General features: G+C 39.7%; 1 protein-coding gene across 13 annotated transcripts in view; it reads right to left on the bottom strand.

The window, feature by feature from the left end:
- ERC1 (ELKS/RAB6-interacting/CAST family member 1) overlaps positions 1–26,130 on the bottom strand; it is a 522,480-nt gene that overhangs the window by 255,679 nt on the left and 240,671 nt on the right. For 8 of the 13 annotated variants that reach the window (XR_016213449.1, XR_016213450.1, XR_016213451.1 and 5 more), the window contains one exon: positions 10,792–10,923. The exons of the other annotated variants lie outside the window; for them this stretch is intronic. Coding sequence is in view for 5 of the 8 variants with exons in the window: in XM_089304491.1 (XP_089160617.1) it covers positions 10,792–10,923 (132 nt within the window). In the remaining 3 variants the exon portion in view is untranslated. The remainder of the gene's footprint in view (positions 1–10,791; positions 10,924–26,130) is intronic. 13 annotated transcript variants of the gene reach the window in all.

The following is a 26,130-nucleotide window of genomic DNA, read 5'->3' as shown; positions in this document are numbered from 1 at the left end:
CAGCATACCATGTCCCTTGAGCATGCAACATCTAACAGGTCCTTGGCTCGTTCTATTGTGGCTCTTCATCCACCTTCTATTAATTCTTCATATAACTCCCCTACTAATCTTTTTAAAATAGAAAATGGATCTTACCCTTCTCCTACTGAAAATGACTTAAAGCTTAACCACTGGGGTTAAGATAAAAATTAAAATCATTAGCATGATTATTCTACCCAGTATGGTTTCTGCCTACCTCTCCAGTTAGTTTCATGTCAAATCATCCCTGCTTTCCCTCACTTAATCATTCACTCACCTACGTACCCATGAAACTACCGATTCACTTCTACTTCGTACTCTCCACGAACCCCAACTTCCTTTTGGTTCTCTGATGAGGCCAAACTATTTCTGTTTCTAGGACCTCTACACGTGTGGCTCCAGCTGAAGCAAACTGCTTGCCATTCCTAATCTAATTAATTTCCATTTGCTTTCAAATAAATTTTCATTTACTTTTCATGTCACAATTTAAATATCAAAGCATTAGAAATGTACTTCTTGACCATTCATTTTAAATGAAGTCCCTTTGCTATTTTATAAAATACTACAGTTTTATTTATTTGTGTCAAAATTTAAAGTATGCACATATTTCTAGGATCACCTATGATTAATCTCCCCCATTATGGGGAGGAGCATTGTGCCATAGTGGGTCAAGCCATCACCTGTGATGCAGGCACATCTCATATGGACACCGTCTTGAGTCCCAGGTGCTCCACTTTCTATCCAGCTCCTTCCTAATGCACCTGGGTGTGGGGAGCAACTGGGAGCAACTCAGACTAGACTAAGTTACTGGAATTAAGACTTATTCTATGCATCTGCTCTCCCACAATATGGCGCTGGGAGAGGAGCAAACAGCTTCTACCCAGCTGCCTCTCACCAACTTGACAAGCTGCAGGACCTGCTCCTGATTGCAGGAGAGCAGCGGACTCGGCGTGTGGGTAGCAGAGTTGGGATTGGTGGAAGAGGACTATAAAGGAGGAGAGAGACAATATGCACCGGGGAACACCTATCTGAAGGAACACCTGTGCAGCCCCCGAGAGAGCCGGCCGGCGGTGTGCCGCTCCCCAGCGGAAGTGGGGAAAGTGGCAGGGGGGACCGCCCTTCCACGGAGGTGGAAGGGTTGGTAGCCAACCCGGGAAGAACCAGCAGCAAACCCGGGGAGGGCCGAGCAGACAGAAGAACAACGCAGGGTCCTGTGTCGTTCCTCCACGAAGAGGAGGAGGAGCGACACCTGGGAAAGCACTGGAAGACAGCACAAGTGCTTGGGCCCCTACACCCACCTGGGAGAACTGGAGGAAGCTCCTGGCTCCTGGCTGTGGCCTGGCCCAGCCCTGGCCATTGTGGTCATTTGGGGAATGAACCAGTGGATAGAAAGTCTAATCCTCCCTCCCCTCCTCCCTCCCTTCCTTCCTCCCTCCCTTCCTTCCTCCCTCCCTTCCTTCCTTCCTCCCTTCCTCCCTTACTTCCTTCTCTAACCAGTGGATGGAAAGTCTCTTTCTTCCTTTCTTCCTTCCTTCCTTGCTTCCTCCCTCCCTCCCTGTCTCTCTTTCTCTCTCTCTTTCTTTCTCTCTTTCTTTTTTTTTTCCCTGTGTAAGCACTTGTTTTTTTTTTTTTTAATCTTTTATTTAATGAATATAAATTTCCAAAGTACGACTCATGTGTTACAATGGCTTCCCCCCCCATACCGTCCCTCCCACCCACAACCCTCCCCTTTCCCACTCCCTCTCCCCTTCCATTCACATCAAGATTCATTTTCGATTATCTTAATATACAGAAGATCAGCTTAGTATACCTTAAGTAAGTATTTCAACAGTTTGCTCCCACACAGAAACATAAAGTGAAAAATAATAGATGATTTTTTTTAAATGATGATGAAATCAGATCAGACCTATTGTCATACAGACAGAGTGGACAGTGAGAGAGACAGAGAGAAAGGTCTTCCTTTTCCGTTGGTTCACCCTCCAGTGGCCTCTGCGGCCGGTGCACCGCGCTGATCCAAAGCCAGGAGCCAGGAGCCAGGAGCCAGGTGCTTCTCCTGGTCTCCCATGTGGGTGCAGGACCCATGCACTTGGGCCATCCTTCACTGCACTCCTGAGCCACAGCAGAGAGCTGGACTGGAAGAAGAGCAACCAGGACAGAATCCGGCACCCCGACCAGGATTAGAACCTGAGGTGCCGGCACCGCAGGCGGAGGATTAGCCTATTGAGCCATGGTGCCGGCCCTAACTCTAACTTTCAAATAAATAAATTCTTTAAAAAAAAAAATCCACCATTAAACATATGTGTTCCATTAGGAAAAGGACCATATTGTTTTGGCTCACTAAAATAGTCCCAGTATATGGCACATAGTAAATTCTCAATAAACATTAACTGAATATATGAATATCTCTAGTACCATTAAACTCTTAATAATGCTTGGATTGCCATTTAATGTAAATGATTCATTTCTGTAAATATTCTACTTTTTCTTCTACTAATTCCAAAAATCATGCTATATATATAAGCATCTAGTATTATAAAAATATGGAGTAAAATACAAACATATATACACATATCTTTTGGATGTAACCTAGTCCTTTACTAACCTAATCCTTAATTATTATTTCCTGAGGGAAGAAATTATTTTGACAAATATATTTTAGACCACGGATTTCTTAAAAAACTAGAAACAGACTTGCCACATGATCCAGCAATCTCACTACTGGGTATATACCCAAAAGACACGAACATATTGTATCAAAGTTAAATAAAAGTAATTACTCAGTTTTCAAGGTGCTTATTTTATATATTCAACAGAAACTGACTAAAGGCTACTATCTTAGAGGAACAGATTTAAAACATTTCCAATGTCTTAGAAAGATCTATTGGATAGCACTGTTATAAAGAGTACAGAGGCTTCAGTAACCCATGAGCTTTCATGAAGAAAAGCATGTGTAATATTTACCTTATGCAAAAAGGAAAAAAGGAAATTCTGTTTGGAATTATTCAAGTCCTGATAATAAGGAACAATAATCAGAGACCACTGGAAATTAAGCACTAGGAATATACGCCGCTACTCAGAACACCATTTTCCTAGGTAATATCAACACACAGGAAATGTGCATGTGTTTATCTGTGTGTTTAACATAAGAAAGTCATAAATTTAAACAGATACTTTTAATTTCAATTTAAGATTACTAAGATTAAACTTTCAGAATTTATTTTCAATCTTAAATGTTCTATAATCTTCTAAGGGGTAACACCCTCAAACCAGTATTTTGTTTCAAACAATGCTAAGAAAACATTTTCCCCTTCCTCCGATCCATTCTTCAGGAAACCATAGGCTATAAGGCTTAGTAAAACTGAGGGACTGCATTAGGAATGGATTCCACAGCACACATTTCTAGCCATTTACTAACGCTACTCAAATTAGTCTTATGAGGAAAGCCTAAAAGTAAAATGAGAAATAACAGACAAATTATTAAGAACCTGCCATTAAAAGAAACTCTTAAGAGAATGAAAGATCCAGTAGTAAGAACAATACCCATCTCATCATTCCCGTAGTCAGCTGTGTTATTTCAGCTGTTGCAAATACTACAAACTCTATGATTATAACGCTGTGCCAAAGGGGGGAATGAGAATTTCTGTGAGTCACAGAAATGAAACTTGATATATGAGAATCAAAATTTTAACAATAAATAAAGAGCCAAAGCCAGGGATTGAACCCATGCACTCTGAAGTGGGATACTGGGCTAAACGTTTGCTCTTCATTCTAGATTTAATTTGCATTACTCTTCAGGATACTGAGGATTAATGATAATAATAATTGAAGATTAATCCCTTCAGGATTAATGATATTCAAGATTAATGATATTGAGCATTTTTTCATATATTCATTGGCTATTTGTATTTCTTCTTTTGAGAAATGTCTATTCAGAGGAATTGCCCATTTTTAAATTGAATTTTTTGTTGCTGTTGAACTTTTTGACTTCCTTTTACATTTTCTATATCAGTCCTTTGTCAGATGAATAGTCTGCAAATATTTTCTCCATTCTGCGGCCTTGGCACTAATACTTTCAATTGTTCTTTTGTCCCAGAGTTTTCACTCCCTAGAGGATTATATAATGGTGAGTCAGGACAGGTGTGCATATTAATAAAGTGGAGAGTGTACAACTGTGAGAGGGAAAGTGAAAAAGGAGAATCTGAACGTCCTAGCGCCTTTCAAACATACTGATCTTGTGGGAACGGTGTGTCTGGAAGGTGAGAAGCTGTGCCCAATTCCCTTTGGGAAAGTGCTGATACCTCAGCTTGAATATTTTTCATATGGGCTACTCTAATAATACATTTGACCTTCTTCTTTCTATTACTCCCCTTCTAATTCATTCTCCAGCTAATATGCAGATAATCTTTGAAAAGCATAGATCAGATGGTATCCTCCTTTAAAACTCTTCAATGGCTTCACTCTTTTTTTTTTTTTTAAGATTTATTATTTATTTATTTGAAGGTCAGAGTTACACAGAGAGAGAAGGAGAGGCAGAGAGAGAGAGAGAGAGGTTTTCCATCTGCTGGTTCACTCCCCAATTGGCCGCAGTGGCCAGAGCCACGCTGATCAGAAGCCAGGAGCCAGGAGCTTCTGGGTCTCCCATGCGGGTGCAGGAGTCCAAGGACTTGGGCCATCTTCTACTGCTTTCCCAGGCCATAGCAGAGAGCTGGATCAGAAGTGGAGCAGCCGGGACTCAAACAGGTGCCCGTATGGGATGCCGGCACTGCAGGTGGCAGCTTTACATGCTACGCCACAGCACCGGCCCCAATGGCTTCACTCTTAAAAAACACAAACTTCGCGGTCAGCTCTGTGGCACAGCAGGTTAAGCTGCTGTCTGTAACGGTGGCATCCCATGTGGGTGCCAGTTTGAGTCCTGGCTTCTCCACTTCCGATCCAGCTCCCTGCTAATGCTACTGGGAAAGCAGCAGAAGACTGCTCAAGTGCTTCGTCCCTGTACCACATGGGAGACCTGGATGAAGCACCTGACTCCTGGCTTCAGCCTGGCCCAGTCGCAGCCATTTTGGGAGTGAACCAGCAGACTGAAGACCTCTCTCGGTCTCTCCATCTCTCTCTCAATAAATAAATAAATTTTTAACAACAACAAAAACCCACAGACTTCCTGCCACGGTTTAACAGAAGGCCCTACAGATCTTGCGCAGTCACACTAGTCTTCCTCCAATATGTCCTGTTCTTTTCTACCTCACTGTACTCTTAATAACAGATTCTTTTTCACTGGTCACACGGTGAGTTGCTTCCTATGGTTCAGGGCTCAGTTACATGTTACTTTCTGATTTTTGATCTAAAATATATTCTAAGCCCTCCAACTTCCATCAAATTATTGTCTTATCACAGAAAGCTTGTTCTTATCCTTTAGAGTACTTAGTGATAACTTGTTATTGCATGTTAGTGATTGGGTTCATGTCTGTATTGTACTCCAAACTGTCTCTTAGGGGATAAACCATAGATGCTTTGTTCATTATTATATATTTATTGCCCAGGACTAACACACACATATTGGATGATCAATAAGGATCTGCGGAATGAATGAGCAAGCAAACTAATAAGTAATTATTATTTCCTGCTTAAAATGCTTCAGTGGTTCTCCTCTACTGTCTTGAATATAAAATAAAAATTCCTGAATATTAGAGTGAACAAGCTTGATCTGATTGGGCAAGGTTGTGTAAATAACCAACCTCTCTCCCTCTCCCTTGCTCTTGTCTTTCTCTTTCTCCCCAAGTTTTGCCATTTATATCTACCCACTAGAGTTCAAATGCTTCCAAGCTTTTACCTATGCTGGTCCCTCTATGTAGGATACACTGAATATCCTCCCTCAGTTCCTTGCCTAAACTTTTCTTATTAAGGCTCAACTCCTGCACAGCCATATCATGCAAGAAGACCTCTTCAAACTGATGACACATGACTCCCACATCCTCCATTCTTTTTATTTTATTTATTTATTTATTTTTTGACAGGCAGAGTGGACAGTGAGAGAGAGAGAGACAGAGAGAAAGGTCTTCCTTTGCCGTTGGTTCACCCTCCAATGGCCGCCTTGGCCAGCGCACTGCGCTGATCCAATGGCAGGAGCCAGGTACTTATCCTGGTCTCCCATGGGGTGCAGGGCCCAAGGACCTGGGCTATCCTCCACTGCACTCCCTGGCCACAGCAGAGAGCTGGCCTGGAAGAGGGGCAACCAGGACAGAATCCGGCGCCCCGACGGGACTAGAACCCGGTGTGCCGGCGCCGCAAGGCGGAGGATTAGCCTAGCGAGCCATGGCGCCGGCCACATCCTCCGTTCTTAAAGCACTCTATACCTCTACCATGGCATTTATCAAATTTAATTATATGTTTATTCTTCAGTCTTTATCCAAAATAATTTTCATCTTCACTGCTTAGTACAACATGTGTAAAATAGCAAGATATTACAGGAATGTTTCTAAAAAAAACCAGCATGAGTTAACATGTCCCTTTATTTTTAGAGCATTACTGTTATTAATTAACAACTGAGCAAAATGTAACTTATATTCAGACCAGTACAGGATTGTTTTTAAAACCAAATACTTACCGCACACTCTGGAAATGGGTAAAAGTGGGGAGGGTTGGGGAATATAATTACAGCTGTACCAGCACACAGCATCCTCCATAGACTACCTTACTACCAGTGCTGTTTCAGTAGAGGCAACTATGCTGCCTGAAAATGTACTTGAGTACATGTTGATAATTGCTGTGTAAACAGATTTATAGCCAATGGGGAACTTACTAAGTCTTTCAAAGTAATAAAAAGATGCAATGTTAAAAATGCTCAATAATCTATATAGTTGTCCCTTGCTGTACACAGGGGATTAGTTCCAGGAAACGCCAGGGACACAGAAACTCATGGATGTTCAAGTCCCTTATATCAAAGGGCATGGTATTTGCATATATCCTATGCACATTCTCTTGTATATGTTAAATCATCTCTAAGCTATTTATAATACCTACCACAATGTAAATGTTATGTAAATAGTTGTTATACTGTATTATTTAAGGAATAGTGATCCAAAAAAGTTCAAGCATTTCCTATCTATCATCAGTTAAATCCCCAGATGTGGAACCCCATTGAGATGGAGGGCAGAATGTAACTGGTAAGCAAACCACAGATAAAATCTTACCATCTCAAAGGTTAAGAAATTCTACTTAACATAGATAAAATATTACAATCTTAAAGGTCAGGAATTTATACTTAACATCTAAGCCAAATGATGCTAAAATGCAATTTGAAAAAAATTTAACAGCATCACTATTAAATAATGGGCTTAAAAAAATCCAAACTCCCATGTGTGAATGTCAGTTTTCTTGAGAGAATATATATTTATCATTGCTCAAAAGATTAAAAATATACTTTAGAAACAAATGTAAATTCAGCTTAATGAAATATAAAAATATCTTTGCGGGCATTTAAAAAATCTTTATTAAGCAGGCTTGGTTGCAAATAATTCCTTGAAGAAATAAATTTATGCTTGAAGAATACTAATGCAGTCTTTTCTAGTTTTTTTTTTTAAGCATTTCTAAAATATTATGTTGATGACAAAATGGTTGAAGCAAGAGTACTGCTCTTTAGACCCTGGCAATTCTGAGGCTTGTTTAAGTGCTCATTTTCTAAAAATCAGTAGGCTCTTAAAGAAGTTCATGGAAAATGTGTATCATGAAAAAACTATGCAGGGATTTAATTTTTTTGTATCAAAATACACATCTCTTAATTCCACTTTCCAAAAACTTTCTAAGTCCCTGTACAGACTCTTAGATCAAATGAAATACAATCTGCCAAAAGTTGAGCAGAGAAAGTTTCAGGAAAATAACTCTCATGTGGGAAGAGATAAAATAAAAGTAAAGGAACCTGTGACTTTTCCCCTTTGGGGATTATTCACGTTCACATCTCCATTTGCCAAAACCAGTTAGAGGGCATCTTCCTTCACTTGGTCACTGAACAACTTCCCTAAATCTCTGGATAGGTTCAATTTAAACAGCATGTATAGTATGAGGAATTAAGAAACCGTAAGGGGATCCTGTGACAATATAGGAATGACATTAAAAAAAATGTTTTCCTGTGGGAATTTTTCCCTGCCCAAACATCAGAAGGGTCTATCTTAATTTAATAAAGAGCTACGGTTCCCATACAGTTTCACTTGGAGAAATTAAGACATGTAGACATCCCCCAAAGGGACTCATTTCTTCTCAAAGGCCAAATTTAAAAACAAATTAGTTTCTGGACCTGAAAAAGAAAATACAAATAATGTTCCTGGCCAAACTTCATCCATTTAAGGCATTTCAAAAGAGTAACTGTAGATGATCTCAATACATATTATTAACAAACAGAAGTAAAATTAAGTCGAGTTAGAAGACAGAAAAATATGAAAATAACACTAGAAGGAAGAACCAAGGGTGGTAGATGAAGGCTGTAAGAATTCAAAGTACAAACAAAAGCAGTTTTCTTCATACCTTGAACCACTTAAAGCCCAAATGACTGGTCTCATGCAATGTATCACTCAACAGCTTCGGATAGCAGTGATAGCAGAATGGTGGGAAACAAGATAAACAGGAAGGAGAGAAGGAAAAAAGCATGCAATTAAAAGCAAATTTTATATAGCCACTTTGGAAGCCAATCTTGTAGTTTTTTACAAAACTGAGTATTATCTTATCATACAATCTTAATATATAATCAATTTCAACCCAAATGAGTTGAAAATTTATGTACATATAAAAACCTGGACAAGAATTTTTATAACAGCTTTATTATAACTGCCATAATTCAGAAGCAACCAAGATATCCTCCAATAAGTGGTAGAATGAACAAACTATGGTATGTCTATATAATGGGAATATTGCTCAGAGATAAAAAGAAATAAGCTCTTAATCCACAAAAAGAAAAATCTTAACTGCAGAGGCAAAGTCAAAGAGACTAATCAAAAAGGCTATATACTGTGTGATTCTAACTATCAGTAAAAGAAAAGGCAAAACTACAGAGATAGTAAAAAGATCAGGGATTAAGAAGATGGAGGAAAACTGAAAAAGGTAGAATACAGAAGACTTTGGCAGTGAAACTTACTAGGTATAATATTGTAATCACACTTCTGTCAAAACCTATATGAAAAAGAATGAATCCCAGTGGAATAGTTAATAATGTATCGATATTGGCTCGCTAATCTTACCAAATACATCATACTAATGCAAGACATTAATAATGGGACAACTGAGGAAAAAGGAATAAACAGAAACTCTTCTTTCTGCTTAATTTTTTGGTATACCTACAGAACTGCTCTGAAAAAATTCTATTAACTATAAATAGATAATAGTTCCAAAAAAGCAAATAATCAGTTTACACATTAAAGAACAAAAACTGTAACTCAAGTCTATATTCCATAATGACACATCTATTATTAATTGCCAACATCTCTGTGATCTTTGATATTTAAGACTTGCTACTAAATAATGAAATTGAGGCAGAAGGAATTCTTTACAGAAAGAAAAAGAGAGAGACATTTGGAAAATAAAAGAAAGACTGTGAAATGGGTTAAGAAGATTTTAAAAAATCCCTCCGCATCCTGGAACAAAGGCTGCCTCCACCCCTCTTTGAAGCCCTCCCCAAGCTCTGTTTGTGCTTCAAGAAGGTATTCCAAGACAGAGCAGATGCCGCAATTACCTAGGAAAAGGGTGCTGAAAGGTACTCATTCTGCAAAAAGGTCAGTTTTCCTCAGCTTTTCTAATAAATGTCGATGGGCTTTTCTTTCTACACTTGACACAGAAGAAACCACGTCCTTGTGTCTAACATGGCTATGGAGGGGCTTCTTGGGGTACACGTCTGCCTTGAAATGCATGTTCTTTATTATTCAATCACCTAAACTCACAATAACACCAGTGGTCTGATCAAGGGGGACTCCCAACTATTCACATCACATCGTTACTGAGCTCTTTTAATTTGTTTAGCATTCACAGTTCTCCCACAAAGCAATGGAGACAACCACTACAAAAATCAAATGTCATGAACCTCTTGCTGTGTGAGGTAGATTCAAAACTGAAAATTACCTTCTCAGAATAGGAACTGAGTTATAGCCTTTACTTGTTAAAAATATTTCCTCCATTCACACTTCCCATCTTTACTTTTCTTAATTAAAAGTCAAAATCGAAGATATGGAGATTTAAAATGATGTAGAAAATACAGAAACAAAGCCACAAACAGCAACAGCAGAACTCTTCAATAAGTCACCTGAAGGCTGAGATAGGCTAATGTGGTTCTCAGGTGCCATGGCAGCTATGTCCTTCACATTTTGTTATTACCCTTAATTGTTTTGTTATAACCTTCATTGCTCTTTTGAACAGGACAAGGTATAAAATATTGAAATTAACATTATTGATTCAGAAATATCTATTTTTTTCTAATTCAATTTTAAAGTCAAGGCTTTCCTGATTCTTATAGCAGAAAAGCACCATTTCATCTCATCAGACATATAAGCATACTCTACATAAATACACATGAAATCAATTCTAAACTATTAATAGAGACATCTGCATTAACCCAAGTCAATTCCTGTGCAACCATTTTTCAATTCTTATTTAAGCCTAGATACTTACAGGTAATGAAGTGGTTTTGAAACCCGATAAACAAATATACGGTATGTGTTGTTCACCTAAACTATACTGGTTGGGTTTTACCTTTCGTTTAACCAGCCGCATTGCTAATAACTGTATAAAATCGCAGACCTGTTTCTCAGCATTGGTCCTGGCTGATTCCTCTTGTGCTAGCACCATTTCTCGCTCTGCAGTTATCTGTACACTCTCTCTTAGTGCTTCTTCCAGCTCTTCAATCCTGTCATCCTTCTTACGGAGACTGTCCTGGAAAACGATGGAAGACCAGGTGAAGTAGACTAATTAGTTAACCCAAGGAGAGCCTATTTATCACAAAGCACTATTTGCTTATTAAAAGTTCTACTCAGAAGCAAATCTAGACCAATAAGATGTCCTCACAGAGGAAAGAATCAAACAAGGGAAGAAAAGAAGTAAAGCAGGCTGAAGAACAACAGCATTAAGAGGAAAGCGTCAAGTTAGTGAAGCAAGACAAATGAGATGGACTTGCTCTCCGCAACAGAGAGAATAACACCGTTAGCACAGGTAGCAAAGCCCTGACTATTTAAAAACACAAGCTGTTTTGGAACTCTCTAAATGGAGCTTGAAGCTAGCACTGATGAAGTCTAAGTGACTGGACTGAGTAACAAAATATTCCTTTTTCTTGCAGAGTTGACCTGGATGAAAGTAAGTTAATGGCGCCATCTTTCAGATTGTATTCTTCATATACACAACTGTTGGCAAACTAATTAAAATAAAAAAGAACTTAAAAAGATGACAATGTTTCCTAACATTTCAAGAAAGAAAGTTTTCTTTCAAAATGAGAAAACCAAAAGTGACGATTGGCTGTAAGTAATTGCTTTGACAAAAATGGGCAATTTGGTTAGCCAAGCAATTCCCGTTAGTCCTGAAGATCTACAACACGTTTACAACCTAAGTTTCGGGGAAGTGAATGTAAGTCCATCTGAAAGACAAACAAAACCCACAGGATTTTGAGATCATGTAAGATGGGAGAGATCTTAAAATAAGGACAAATGAAGAGGATGGAGAACTGGATTCATCAGATTATTATAGGTACCTTCTCTTTAAATCCTTACACAACCAGAGAATAATTATATAAATTAGTTTAATCAATTCCTATAAGTAAAGTTCTATTTTATGAAAGGCAGATTAGCCATGACAAAAAATGCTCTTTGTTCAAATGTTAACGTTTTTAGCTGCCATGCACTGAGCAGCACAGTACAGAGGTTTTTACCACGATGCCAACTGGAGAAAGGCAAGGAGCGATGCCAGCAGGAACAAAGAGCAAGGTGTGTTTCTTTGGAATTAAAGAAAACTAAAGGTGAAGCAAGGGCCAAATGCAAGGATTTGATCTGACATCTCAAATCCTCTAATAAATTAACCATTATTTATAGCAAAATGAGATTCTGAAATACAGATGGTTGTTAGCAAAAACACTTCCATTTCCCATTCCCAACGTGCGGAGATCCTGTATGATGGTTTTGTGACAGGCTACCCTGTCTTTCACTCTTTGTGGTTTTTGAGATCTCCTGAGAGGATTCCATTATCCTAAATTAAACCAAAGCTGAAACAGTTCTTCCAGATGACTTCTGGGGAAACTACTTCTAGCAACCAAATGATGGGAATACTTATAGAAAAAATGGCAGGGCAAAGTCAATACTTATCAAAAGTCACCTCGAATATGAAGGGCCTTAACTCTCAAGTAAAAAAACAGAGACTGGCTGAATGGATTAAAAAACAAAACCCTTCTATTTGCTGCCTACAGGAAACATATCCCACCGACAAAGATGCACACAGACTGAAAGGATGGAAAAAGATATTCCATACTAACAGAAACCAAAAAAAGAGCTGTTGTAGCCATCTTAATATCAGACAAAATAGACTTTAACACAAAAACTGTTAAAAAAGACAAAGAAGGGCACTATATAATGATTAAGGGATTGATTCAACAGGAAGATGTAACTATTAAACATATATGCACCTAATTATAGGGCATCTGGCTATTTAAAAGAAATATTAAGGGACCTAAAGGGGCACATAGACTCAAATACAAATGTCGTGAGGGAGTTTCAATATCCTACTTTTAGCAATGGACAGATCAACTAGACAAAAAATCAGCAAGGAAACAACAGATTTAATCAAAACTACAGACCATATGGACCGAACAGATATCTACAGACAGAACTTTTCATCCTACAGTTGCAGAATACACATTCTTCTCAGCAGCACATGGAACTTTCTCTAGGATTGTCCACATAACAGGCCATAAAGAGAGTCTCAGCAAATTCAAAAAAATCGAAATCATACCATGTTATCTTCTCAGGCCACACTGGAATGAAGCTGGAAATCGGCAACTCAAGAATTTCTAGAGCATATGTAAACACATGGAGACTGAACAACATGCTCATGAATGAACAGTGGGCCACAGAAGATATCAAAAGAGAAACTAAAAACTTTATGGAAATGACTGAAGATGACAACACAACATATCAAAACTTATGGGATACAGCAAAAGCAGTGTTAAGAGGAAAGTTAATAGCAATAGGTGCCTACAAAGGAAAACAGAAAGGCACCAAATAAATGAGCTATCAATGTACCTCAAAGATCTAGAAAAACTACAGCAAACCAGACCCAAAACTAGTAGGAAAAAAGAAATAATTAAAATTAGAGAAGAAATCTACATAATTGAATCCAAAAAAAGCAATATGAAAGATTAGCAAAACAAAGAGTTGGTTTTTTGAAAACATAAACAAAATTGACACATCATTGGCTCAACTACCCAATAAAAGAAGAGAGAAACCCAAATCAATAAAATTAGAGATGAAAAAGGAAATGTAACAATAGACACCACGGAAATAAAAAGAATCATCAGAAATTACTACAAAAGAGCTGTATGCCAACAAGCTGGGAAACCTAGAAGAAATGGATAGATTTTTGGACACAAACAATCTACCTAAATTGAGCCATGAAGACACAGAAAATCTAAACAGACCTATAACCAAGACAGAAACTGAATCAGTAATAAAGATGCTCCCAACAAAGGAAAGCCCAGGACTGGATGGCTTCACTGCTGAATTCCACCAGACATTTAAAGAACTAACTCCAATTCTTCTCAAGTTATTCAAAACAATTAAAAGGTAAGGAATCTCTCTCTCTCTACAAAGCCAGCATCACCTTAATTCCCAAACCTGAAAAAGATGCAACAGAGAAAGAGAATCCAGTTTCCCTGATGAACATAGACACAAAAATCCTCAACAAAATTCTAGCTAATCAAATCCAACAACACATCAGAAACATCTACCTAGACTAAGTGGATTTATCCCTGGTATGCAAAGGATGGTTCAACATTCACAAATCAATCAATGTGATACATCACATTAACAAATTGCTGAACAAAGACCATATGATTATCTCAATAGATTCAGAGAAAGCATCTGACAAAATAAAATACCCCTACATGATGAAAACTCTAAGCAAATTGGGTATAGAAGGAATATTCCTCAACACAAACAAGGCAATTAATTAAAAATCTATGGTCAGCATCATATTGAATGGGGAAAAGTTGGAAGCATTCCCAAAGAGATCCAGTACCAGACAGGGATGCCCACTCTCACCACTGCTATTCAATATAGTCCTGGAAGTTTTAGGCAGAGCCATTAGGCAAGTAAAAGAAATCAAAGGAATACAAATTGGGAAGGAGGAACTCAGAGTATCCCTATTTGCAGAAAACATGATTCTATATATAGGGGACCAAAGAACTCCACTAAGAGACTATTGGAACTCATAGAAGAGTTTGGTAAAGTAACAGGATGTAAAGTCAATACACAAAAATCAATACCCTTTGTATACAAAGATAATGCCATGGCTGAGAAAGAGCTTCTAAGATCAATCTCATTCACAATAGCTACAAAAAAAACAAATACCTTGGAATAAATTTAATCAAAGGTGTCAAAGATCTCTATGATGAGAATTACAAAGCATTAAAGAAAGAAATAGAAGATACAAAAAATGGAAAAATCTTCCATGTTCATGGATTGGAGGAATCAATATCATCAAAATATCCATTCTTCCAAAAGGAATTTAAGATTCAATGCAAGACCAATCAAAATACCAAAGACATTCTCCTCAGATCTAGAAAAAAAATGATGCTGAAATTCATATGGAGGCATAGGAGACCTCAAAGAGCTAAAGCAATCTTTTTTTTTTTTTTAAGTTTATTTATTATTTGAAAGGAAGAGTCACAGGGAGGCAGAGGTAGAGAGAGAGAGAGGTCTTCCATCCACTGGTTCACTCCCCAAATGGCTGCAACAGCTGAAGCTGGGCCAATCAGGAGCCAGGAGTTTTTTCTGGGTTTCCCACAAGGGTGCAGGGGCCCAAAGACTTGGGCCATCTTCTACTGCTTTCCTAGGTCACAGCAGAGAGCTGGATCAGAAGTGGAGCAGCTGAGACTTGAACCGGTGCCCATATGGGATACTGGCACTGCAGGCAGTAGCTTTACTCATTATACCAGAGTGCTAGCCCCTCAAGCAATCTTATACAACAAATGCCAGAGGCATCACAATACCAGATTTCAAGACATACTACAGGGCCGGCGCCGTGGCTCACTTAGCTAATCCTCTGCCTGCAGCGCCAGCACCCTGGGTTCTAGTCCCAGTCAGGGTGCCAGATTCTGTCCCAGTTGCTCCTCTTCCAGTCCAGCTCTCTGCTGTGGCCCGGGAAGTCAGTGGGCCCTGCACCTTGGGCCTTGCACCTGCATGGGAGACCAGGAGGAAGCACCTGGATCCTGGCTTCAGATCGGCACAGTGCACCAGCCGTAGTGGCCATTTCAGGGGTGAACCAACGGAAGGAAGACCTTTCTCTCTGTCTCTCTCTCTCTCTCACTGTCTAACTCTGCCTGTCAAAAAAAAAAAAAGACATACTACAGGGCATTTGCAGTCAAAGCCAAAATTAACAATTGGAATTACTTCAAATTGAGAAGTTTCTGTATGGCAAAAGAAACAATCAGGAAAGTGAAGAGGCAACCAACAAAACAGGAGAAATTATTTGCAAACTATGCAACTGATAAACCAGAATCTAAAGAGATCAAGAAACTCCACAACAACAAAAAAAGCAACCCAGTTAAGAGATGGGCCAAGGACTTAAATAGACATTTTTTCTAAAGAGAAAATCGAAATGGCCAACTGACACATGAAAAAATGTTCAGGATCACTAACCATCAGGGAAATGCAAGTTAAAACCACAACGAGGTTTTACCTCATCCTGGTTAAAATGGCTTTCATATAGAAATCAACAAACAAATGCTGGGGAGGAAGTGGGGGAAAAGGTATCCTAATCCACTGTTGGTGGGAATACAAACTGGTAAAACCACTACGGAAAACAGTTTGGAGATACCTCAGAAATCTGAATATAGCCCTACCTGTCGCTCCCCCATTCATGGAGGAACGACACCAGACCCTGCGCTGTTCTTTTTGCCCGGCCCTTCCCGGGTTTGCTGCTGGCCCCCCCGCCACTTTCCCCGCTTCCGCGGAGGAGCGGCACACTGCCGGCCGGCTCTCTCAGGGGTTGCTCAGATGTTCCCCAGTACATATTGTCTCCCTCTTTCTTTATAGTCCTCTTCCACCAATCCATGCTCTGTTGCCCACATGCCGAGCACGCTGCTCTCCTCCAATCAGGAGCAGGATCAGCTCCTGCAGTTTATCAGTCAAATTGGCGAGGCAGCTGTGTAGAAGTTGTTTGCTGTCGCTCAGCGCCATATTGTGGGAGATCAGATGCATAGAATTAGTCTTAGCAGTTCCAGTAATTTAGTCTAGTCTCGGTTGCTCCCCACACCTACCACATGACCCAGCCGTCCCACTCCTCGGAATTTACCCAAGGGAAAATGAAACCTGCAAATAAAAGAGTTACCTGCACCTTTATGTTTATTGCAGCTCAATTCACAATAGCTAAGACATGGAATCAACCTAAATGCCCTTCAACTGAAGACTGGATAAAGAAATGATGGGATATCTACTCTATGGAATACTACACAGCAGAAAAAAAAATCTGGTCATTTGCAACAAAATGGATGAACTGGAAAACATCGCTGAGTAAAATAAGCCAGTCCCAAAGGGACAAATACCATATGTTCTTCCTGAATTGTGATAACAGAGCACCTAAAAGGAAACCTGTAGAAGTGAAATTGACATTATGAGAAGCAATGACTTGAACAGCCATTGTCTTGACTGTCGAGAAACAGTTTTTTTTTTTTATTATTTTCTCTTTATACTTAATGCCACTGATGAAACTCGTTACTTAACATAGAGTTATTCATACATGTATAAATCCAAATGAAAATAGATCCCAGTAAAAAATAAGAGTGGGAATAGGAGAGGGAGGAGCTGTACAGTTCTGCACACATTTACATGGACTTACCACTAAGGGTAAAGTTGAAAACTTGCCATGGAACACCAAATCCCATTAAGCTAAGTGGTACTAATGCCATCTTACGTGTTAAAAGTGATCATATTAAGTGTGTAACTGATCATATAGATAAGATTAAGTGTCAAAGGATCACATAAATAAGACCAAGTGTCTGGTAATAATAATAGATAGAAAAAGAGAGATTGTTTCAACACCAGAAGCAGTCCTCACAGAGACTCATAGAATAACAAATGCCCTAAATGGCACTGTGACCTCAGAATCAGCCCTTAAGGCATTCAGATCTGGCTGAAAACCCCATGAAAGTATTTCATGAGAGCCAAGACACTGTGGCAAAAAATGATCCACGTGAAGGATCTCTGTGAGTGAGACCCCAGTGGAAAGAAGGGGCCATCAAAGAAGGATGTACTTTTCTCTGAAGGGAAGAGAGAACTTCTACTTTGCTCATGGCCCTGTCTAAATAACTGACAGCAGCTCACGTCAAGAGCCTTGGTTGATCACTGATGTCATAAATAAGAGTGTCAGTTGTCAAATCAACAACAGGAGTCACTGTGCACTTATTCCCCATGTAGGAACTCTGTCCTTAATGAGTTGTACTACAAGAATTAACTGTAAAACTTGTTTTCAAACAGTACTTTATACTTTGTGTGTCTGTGTGGGTACAAATTGTGGAAATCTTTACTTAGTATAGAGTTGGTCTTTTATATATAACATTAATTAAAAACAAATCTTAATGAAGAATGGGATGGGAAAGGGAGTAGGAGGTGGGACAAGAATTGGGGTGGGAGGGCAGGTATGGGGGCAAGAACTGCTATATTCCTAAAGCAGTACCTATGAAATTTGTATTCATTAAATAAAAACTTTCATAAAAAATAAATTTATTTGTGTACCTGCAGGGGGTGAAAAGTAGCTTTGTGGCTGTATAAAGAAAAGATTATTAGTGACTTTTTATAATGCAAGGAACTAATGCCAGTTTTCATTATGTAAGTTTCCTCAAAACCAGTGGCAAATCCAGAGTCTGCCAGAGGAGACCCATGTTCATGGAAATTTAAGAAAGGGTTTCTGGATTTAATGTCAAAACTTGGTGGCAAGTCTCTTTTAGTAATAAGAATGAAGAAGAAAAGGTAAGTAAAGCTACAAATCTCAGAAGAGGATTGTTAAATAACAACTTTGTGACATTTTAAGGTATACAGCTCCTCAATGTAAAACTAAGTATTTGCTCAAAGGAAACTATTGAAACAGGGTAGTAACAAATGAATGAAGAGAACAACTACTTCCCTCACCTTCATTAGCAAATCCATAACTATTTAATCTATCTAGTGAGTAGAATGTGGGTCCAGTTTTAGTTTTAGAACCATAACAGATACCTGCTAAGGTACACCCAGGACGTTTTCTTTATATTAAACTATGCCTTAAATCGCCTATGTAATAAAATATTGAGCCAATACCAGAAATGATCAGAAAAATCTTCTGGTTCTAGGGCAGTAAAAAACACAGTTAAGTCTTATTTATAATCACTCTTTTTTGTTCTTGCTTTTTCAATAACATCAAAAAACATTTTTCTGGGCTTATTTTAATAACAGGTACTCTTCTTTTTAAGTGAAGAATATTAGACAAAAGAACAGAATTAGAAATTTTACAAAGGTCAACAATGACCACATACAAAGTATCAGAAATTCAGAAGACACTGGACTTTTTAATGGCTACAGAGGAACCTAGAAGGCAACTGAGTAATGCCTTCAAAATTTGTAGGGAAAAAATTATTTCTAACCTAGAATTTGTATCCAAACTAACAACCAAATGTGACAATAAAATATAAAAATCGAATGGAATGTTACTTCATTCACAGACTTTGAGGAAGTTGTAGTATGTACTCTATCAACTAAAGAAGCAAACTTAGAGGGGCAGGCATCTGACACAGTGGTTAAGATGCTGCACGGGGCTGGCGCCGCAGCTCACTAGGCTAATCCTCCGCCTTGTGGCGCCGGCACACCGGGTTCTAGTCCTGGTCAGGATGCCGGATTCTGTCCCGGTTGCCCCTCTTCCAGGCCAGCTCTCTGCTGTGGCCAGGGAGTACAGTGGAGGATGGCCCAGGTCCTTGGGCCCTGCACCCCATGGGAGACCAGGATAAGTACCTGGCTCCTGCCATCAGATCAGCGCGGTGCGCTGGCTGTAGTGCGCCGGCCGCAGCGACCATTGGAGGGTGAACCAATGGCAAAGGAAGACCTTTCTCTCTGTCTCTCTCTCTCTCACTGTCCACTCTGCCTGTCAAAAATAAAAAAATTTAAAAAAGATGCTGCACGGGCCATCCATATCCTGTATCAGAGTGCTGCATTCAAGTTCTGGCTCTGCTATGGATTCTAGCTTCCTGCTAATGCACAGCATGACAGGAAACAGGTGATGGCTCAAAGAGTTGAGTCAGTGCTGGTCACACAGGAGACGGGGGTTGAGCTCTAGACTCCTGGCTTTGGTCTAGCCCAGCCCCAGCCATGTGAAAATTTGGGGAGTTAGCCAGCAGCAGGAGATACCTACCTCTCCCCCAACCCTGCCCTGCATCTCAAATAAAACATACAAATGCATTTTTAAAATGAAGTAAATTGGGGCCGGCACTGTGGCGTAGCATGTAAAGCTGCCACCTGCAGTGCCAGCATCCCATATGGGTGCCGGTTCTAGTCCCGGCTGCTCCACTTCCAATCCAGCTCTCTGATATGGTCTGGGAAAGCAGTGGAAGATGGCCCAAGTCCTTGGGCCCCTGTAGCCTCATGGGAAACCCAGAAGAAGCTCCCGGCTCCTGGCTTCAGATCAGTGCAACTCTGGCCATTATGGTCATCTGGGGAGTGAACCAGTGGATGGAAGACCTCCCTATCTCTCTCTCTCTCTCTCTCTCTCTCTCTCTTACTGTGTAACTGTGACTTTCAAGTAAAATAAATAAATCTTTAAAAAATAATAATAAAAAGAATGAGGTAGCTATTATGATATGCATACAGTGTTTTTTCACTTTTATTTTAACTTATTCTATTTACTTGAAAGACAGTATTACAGAGAGAGGTCTTCCATCCGCTGGTTCACTCCCCAAATCACCACAACAGCTGGAGATGAACAGATCCCAAGCTAGGAGCCAGGAGCCTCTTCCAGGTTTCTCATATAGGTGCAGAGGCCCAAGCACCTGGGCAATCCTCTGCTGCCCTCCTAGGCACATTAGCTGGAAGCTGGATCAGAAATAGGCGGGAGTCAAACCGGTGCCCCTATAGGATGCCAGCATGGCAGGCCAGGGCTTCTAATCCCCTGTGCCACACTGCTGGCCCCACTATTTCACTTTAATAATAAAAAAATTGTTCTGGTAGAAAATTGTTTAGTCAGGAAAATTTTAACCAGCAAAGTACTATACTGGAAAAACAGTAAAGGGGCCAGCACTGTGATACAGCATTTTAAAGCCCAAGCCTGCAGTGCCAGCATCCCATATCAGTGCCATTTTGAGTCTGGGCTGCTAAACTTCCAATTCAGCTCCCTGCTGATGAACTGGGAGAGCAGCAGAAGATGGCCCAAGTGCTTGGGCCCCTGTACCTATGTAGTAGGCCCTGAAGAAGCTCCCGGCTCCTGGCTTCAGCCTGGCCTAGCCCCAGTCATTGCAGCCATTTGGGGAGTGAACCAGTGGATGGAAGACCTCTCTCTCTGTCTCTACCTATTTCTGTAACTCTGCCTTTCAAATAAATTAAATCCTCTTTTTTTTTTAAAGTGTAAAATACAAGGGACTTTGTATACTTCTGCTCTCAGGCCCCTGCTTCCTGGAAGGGCTTCATGGTGGCTCAAATAGCTATAGCGATTACCCCAGCTACAGTTTCTAAGATACTGAATGTGTGCTTTATATATGAAACTTTATTTTTCAAAATGTCCAAATTTCATCAGTCTATCATGAGGTAGTTATGGCACTCTGTTTCAGCAAAGCTGGAGTTGTCTAATATTCCTAATATCTCTATCCCTAGACTATTTCTCAGGATTTGAAGCACCTGAAAACTGGGAGGTGGATTTACTGAAACCAAATGTAGCTAGAGATTAAAATTTGGATAGGACATGCCACACTGAAGTTTGAGAAAATAATTTCTATTGCTTATATGCATTCTTGATTTGCTGTTACCTTAGAACAAAGTCTTCTTAACTCCTTTTAGTTAAATATACTACAGGTTGAATAGTCCTTATTCAAAATGTTTGGACTGTTCAAAATATTTCTGATTTTGGATTTTTAAAAAATTTTGGAATATCTACATATACATAATGAAATATCTTGGTGGCAGGATCCAAGTCTAAACATAAAATTCATTTGCTTCATCTATACCTTATACAAATAGCCTAAAGGTAATTGTATTCAGTATTTTTAGTGTATCTGAGGTTTGACTGTGCCTACCATATGAAGTCAGGTTTGGAATTTTTCATTTATGGTGTAATGACAACATTGAAAATGTTTTGGATTTTAAAGAATTTCATATTTTTGGGCTGGTGCCGAGGCTCAGTAGGCTAATCCTCCGCCTTGCGGCACCGGCACACCGGGTTCTAGTCCCGGTTGGGGCACCAGATTCTGTCCCGGTTGCCCCTCTTCCAGGCCAGCTCTCTGCTGTGGCCAGGGAGTGCAGTGGAGGATGGCCCCAGCGCGCCAGCTGCGGCGGCCATTGGAGGATGAACCAACGGCAAAGGAAGACCTTTCTCTCCGTCTCTCTCTCTCACTGTCCACTCTGCCTGTCCAAAAAAAAACAAAAAAAAAAAAAACAAAAAAAAAAAAACACCCTAAGTGGACAGTATCATTTCATTCACCTGCTGCTCAACCAATTCTAGCAACTCAAAGACATGAGCTATGTGCCACAGATAACTAGCTTAATAGCCATCTGGAGACAGTAAAGGAACACATTCTTCCAGTTCAAATAGCTCATATTACTTAAAATAAAAGCAGTATCTTTAGAGTTCTACTTCAACTGGTATTAATTATGTTTGCACTCATCCAAACTGACATAGAGCAGTTAAGCCTACACTTGCCAACTACACTTATTAGTGGAGGTCAAAGGGGAACATTTTGTTCACAAAGTATGGGGTTCAAGACAGGAGGTTTGTGTGACTACTTTTCTGGGTATGGTAGGGAGAGAGGAAGAGGCTACCAAAGAATTTCTCATGCTCTTAAGAAAAATTAGACTCCTATACTCAAACAACATGAGGGCAAAAGCGGCAACAGCTGAAACCATAACTTGGGCAAATTAACAAGACTGGACTGTACAATTTCCACGAAACTATCCACTAATACATTCCTCTGAACTTTGCTTTTTGACATCAGGTTTGTCAACACCAACCTAATACCACCACAGCTGTAAGACTCAAGCCTCCACTTCCTTTCTCTCAAATCAAACATTCCATAAAGAAAACAAACACCAAAAAATGGACAAGGAGAATCAGCCTTTAAAACTTAATTTGAGTATGGGCATTTAGCCTAGCAGTTAAGACACTGGTTAAGATGACCTCATTCCATATGGGAATACCTGTGTTCAATACTCAACTCCAGCTACTGACTCCAGCTTCCTGCTAATGCAGACCTTGGGAGGCAACAGTGATGGCGCAAGTGGTTCAGTTCCTGCTACCCACATGGAAGACCTGGATTGAATTCCTGGTTCCCAATTTCAGCCATTGAAGGCATTTGGGGAGTGAACCAGTGTATAGGGCCTCTGTCTTTCTCTGCCTCTAGAATAAACAAACAAGCATCTTTTAAAAAATTAATTTGCTGTTCTTGTCAAACATCTCCTTCAAAAAAATTTTAAGTGCTATAGAAGAACCTAAAAAGAAAGCACATGATAATGACAGAACTTTATAAAACTTTCTTGCTTCAGTAGCAGAGGAACAGCAAATTCAGATTTCACATAATTATGCAAGGCAGCACAGCCTTCCACATTCTCTCTTCCCTTTCCTAACTCCAACTCTGACATGGTAATGGAGGTCATTTACTTGAATTAACATTAAGAGCTGCTTCCTTTGGAGTAAACATCACTTACCAGATAGACTATAATATGTTCTGAAGGACTTAAATGTTACCAGTTATCCAATGCCCTTTATGTAAAGAGACAGTAATTCGTTATTACCCTCAGCCCCACTGCTTATTTGGTCTCCCTCGCCCCATCCTCCAAGTGTACATACACATGTAGAAGATTTCAGTAAAATCAATCAACATGTCAGAATTCATTTACCAACTTTTCATATGCTTAGCGGGGAAAAAGATTGAAGCCAGATGTATTGATGAAGTCAATTTTAAGAAAAGAAAGCAAACCTAACATACAGACAGAATTTGGTTACACACTAACTACTTCTTACATAAAGAAAATACTTTGGGTTAAACTTTAAAGCCTTCCTCCCTTTCTTTAAAACCCCACAAATATTTCTCCCCAGTTAGAGTTCTGTTATAACCTCAATTGTTAAAAAACCAAAGTCAAAACAATAGCAGATGCATTTCATTAAAGAACCAGAAAAACAACCATACAAAACGCTGTTTATATAAATAATATTTATGGAGTATCTAGTACAAATATCCCATTATAGGTTGGCCAGGTTTTCATCTTGAAAATTCTGGTAGCTGGGTATGCAAAATGTGGGAAAAGATACTCTGGTAGCTGGGGTTTAAGTAATCTTAGAACTTTACAAATCTAAGTACAAATACTCAAAGACTTGGAAAAAATTCCGAAGATAATATTTTGCTTAAAATAATAAACAACTGGTATGGGCCATAGGAAGTCTTAGGAAACGGGCTGCACACGTGCTTACTTTTCATCTCAGCTTGCAGAGGCTTCAGCTTGCAACTGCAAACCAAGGGGAAGCTCCCACAGTAACACAAAGGAGAAAATCATTCAAGCCACAGGAGTGAGAACACAGTGGTCCACTTGCAGAATTTTAGTGCCAATTGTAAGTTTACCCATCATTTTATTCTGAGTATTCTTTTCAAAAGCTAAAAGGATGTGGTCACATGTTCCTGCAGAATAGGGCTGAAATTAACTGTGGGGAATGGACCAGTAGGCTATATATTAGTACTATGAATAAACTTCTTGCAATAAATTTATTGGTTAACAAATGGAACTGCATTTTGGCCAGAGGGAAAACCATCTAGCAGGGGTGAGGAACCTTTCTCTGCCAAGGGCCATGTGGGTATTTACAACATCATTCCCGGACCATACGAAATAATCAACTTAAAAATTAGCCTGCTGTAGAATAACTGAATTCCGAGTTCCACCTGAGGTTGCAGTGGCAGGGTGAGATGAGAGGACTTCACTGGTCTCATACAGCCCGCAGGCCGGACATGTCCTTGTCCTGTAGGCATCAATTTCAAACACCTCCTAAAATAATTTTCAGGACTTGTTCTCATTTTTTTCTAAATGATTGAAAGTGATGTAGGTATGAGCTAGGAGTTTCAAAAGCTGAACACATGCCAAAAATTTTAATAGTACTTCACCTTAGGAAAAGAGAATTTTTATGTGCAATTTCAACAACTATCTGTGGGGTTATAAAAATAGACACTGGTTTGTATGGACACTTTTCCAGTGTGATCCCTAACTCCACTTAATATTTGTCAGGAACACCATAAAAACTCTGCCATTACCCTTTTTCTCTGTAGAAAAAGCCCTGTTTGACTAAGAAAAAAAATAATTTAAAGTAAGATTTAAGATTAAGAAATGGGGACCAGCCTTGTGGTGTAGTCACAAGCTGCCGCCTGTGACGACAGCCTCCCATATGGGCACCAGTTTACGTCTAGTTTCTCTACCTCTGATCCAGCTCCCTGCTAAGAGTCTGGGAAAAGCAGCAAAAGATGGCCCAAGTGTTTGGCCCCTTGCTGCCCACATGGGAGACCTGGAATAAGCTCCTGGATCTTTGCTTTGGCATAGCCTAGCCCTGGCTGTTGCTGTCATCTGGGGAGTGAACCAGCAAATGGAGGATCTCTCTCTCTCTCTCTCTCTCTCTCCCTCTCTCTGTTTAACTCTGACTTTTGAATAAATAAATAAATCTTTAAAACAAAATAAAAGGTAGAAATGGGGCTGGGACTGTGGCCCAGCAAGTTAAGCCACCACCTCCAATACTGGTGTCCCATACAGACACTAGTTCCAGTCTGGCTGCTCCACTTCCAATCCAGTTCCCTGCTAGTGTTTGAGCCACTGCACCTCCTTGGGAGACCCAGATAAAGCTCCAGGCTCCTGGCTTCAGAATGGCCCAGCCCTGCCACTGTGGCCATCTGGGGAGTCAACCAGTGGATAGAAGAGCTCTCTCTCTCTCTGCGCTCCCGTGTCTCTCTGTAACTCTACCTTTCAAATAAATAAACTTTTTTTTTTTAAAGAAGGAAGAAATTTCATGGATTAAACACTTAAATAGGTGAAAAAAAAAGTCTTGAAAGAGGAAATCAAAATTTATTTTTATAAAAGCAAGAATATTAATATATTAGACACATGTAGCCTGTGACACACAACATAAGACTCTAAAAAGCTGTCAAACTTAAATTTTTAAAGGTTTGGGTCAGCACTGTGAAATAGCAGGTAAAGCTGCCGCCTGCAGTGCTGGCAATCCATTTGGGTGCTGGTTCGAGTCCCAGCTGCTCCACTTCCGACCCAGCTCTCTACTATGGCCTGGGAAAGCAGTGGAAGATGGCCCAAGTCCTTGAGCCCCTGTACCCACATGGGAGACCGTGAGGAAGCTCCTGGCTTCAGTTCAGTGCAGTTCTGGCTGTTGCAGCCAATTGGGGAGTGAACCAGCAGATGGAAGACCTCTCTTTCTCTCTCTCTGCCTCTCCTTCTCTCTGTGTAACTCTGACTTTCAAATAAATAAATCTTTACAAAAATTTTTAAAAGGTTTTCTTAATCCCATTTTCATAAAAATTAAAAAATTCATCAAAATGGAAGAGGCTTTTTCTGAAGACAGAAGACATCAAATTTTAGAGAAAAACAAAAATGTTTCACTGGCTCTACATCTAAGAGAAAAATGCCTAAATATATGTAAAGCTGATTTTCCCCATCCCTATTTCTATTGTTTTCA

The sequence above is a fragment of the Oryctolagus cuniculus genome, chromosome 9 (assembly GCF_051225735.1).
Source record: "Oryctolagus cuniculus isolate XC-2025 breed Fujian yellow rabbit chromosome 9, ASM5122573v1, whole genome shotgun sequence".
NCBI classification, from domain to species: Eukaryota; Metazoa; Chordata; class Mammalia; order Lagomorpha; family Leporidae; genus Oryctolagus; species Oryctolagus cuniculus.
This window is presented reverse-complemented; position numbering and strand designations above follow the sequence as displayed.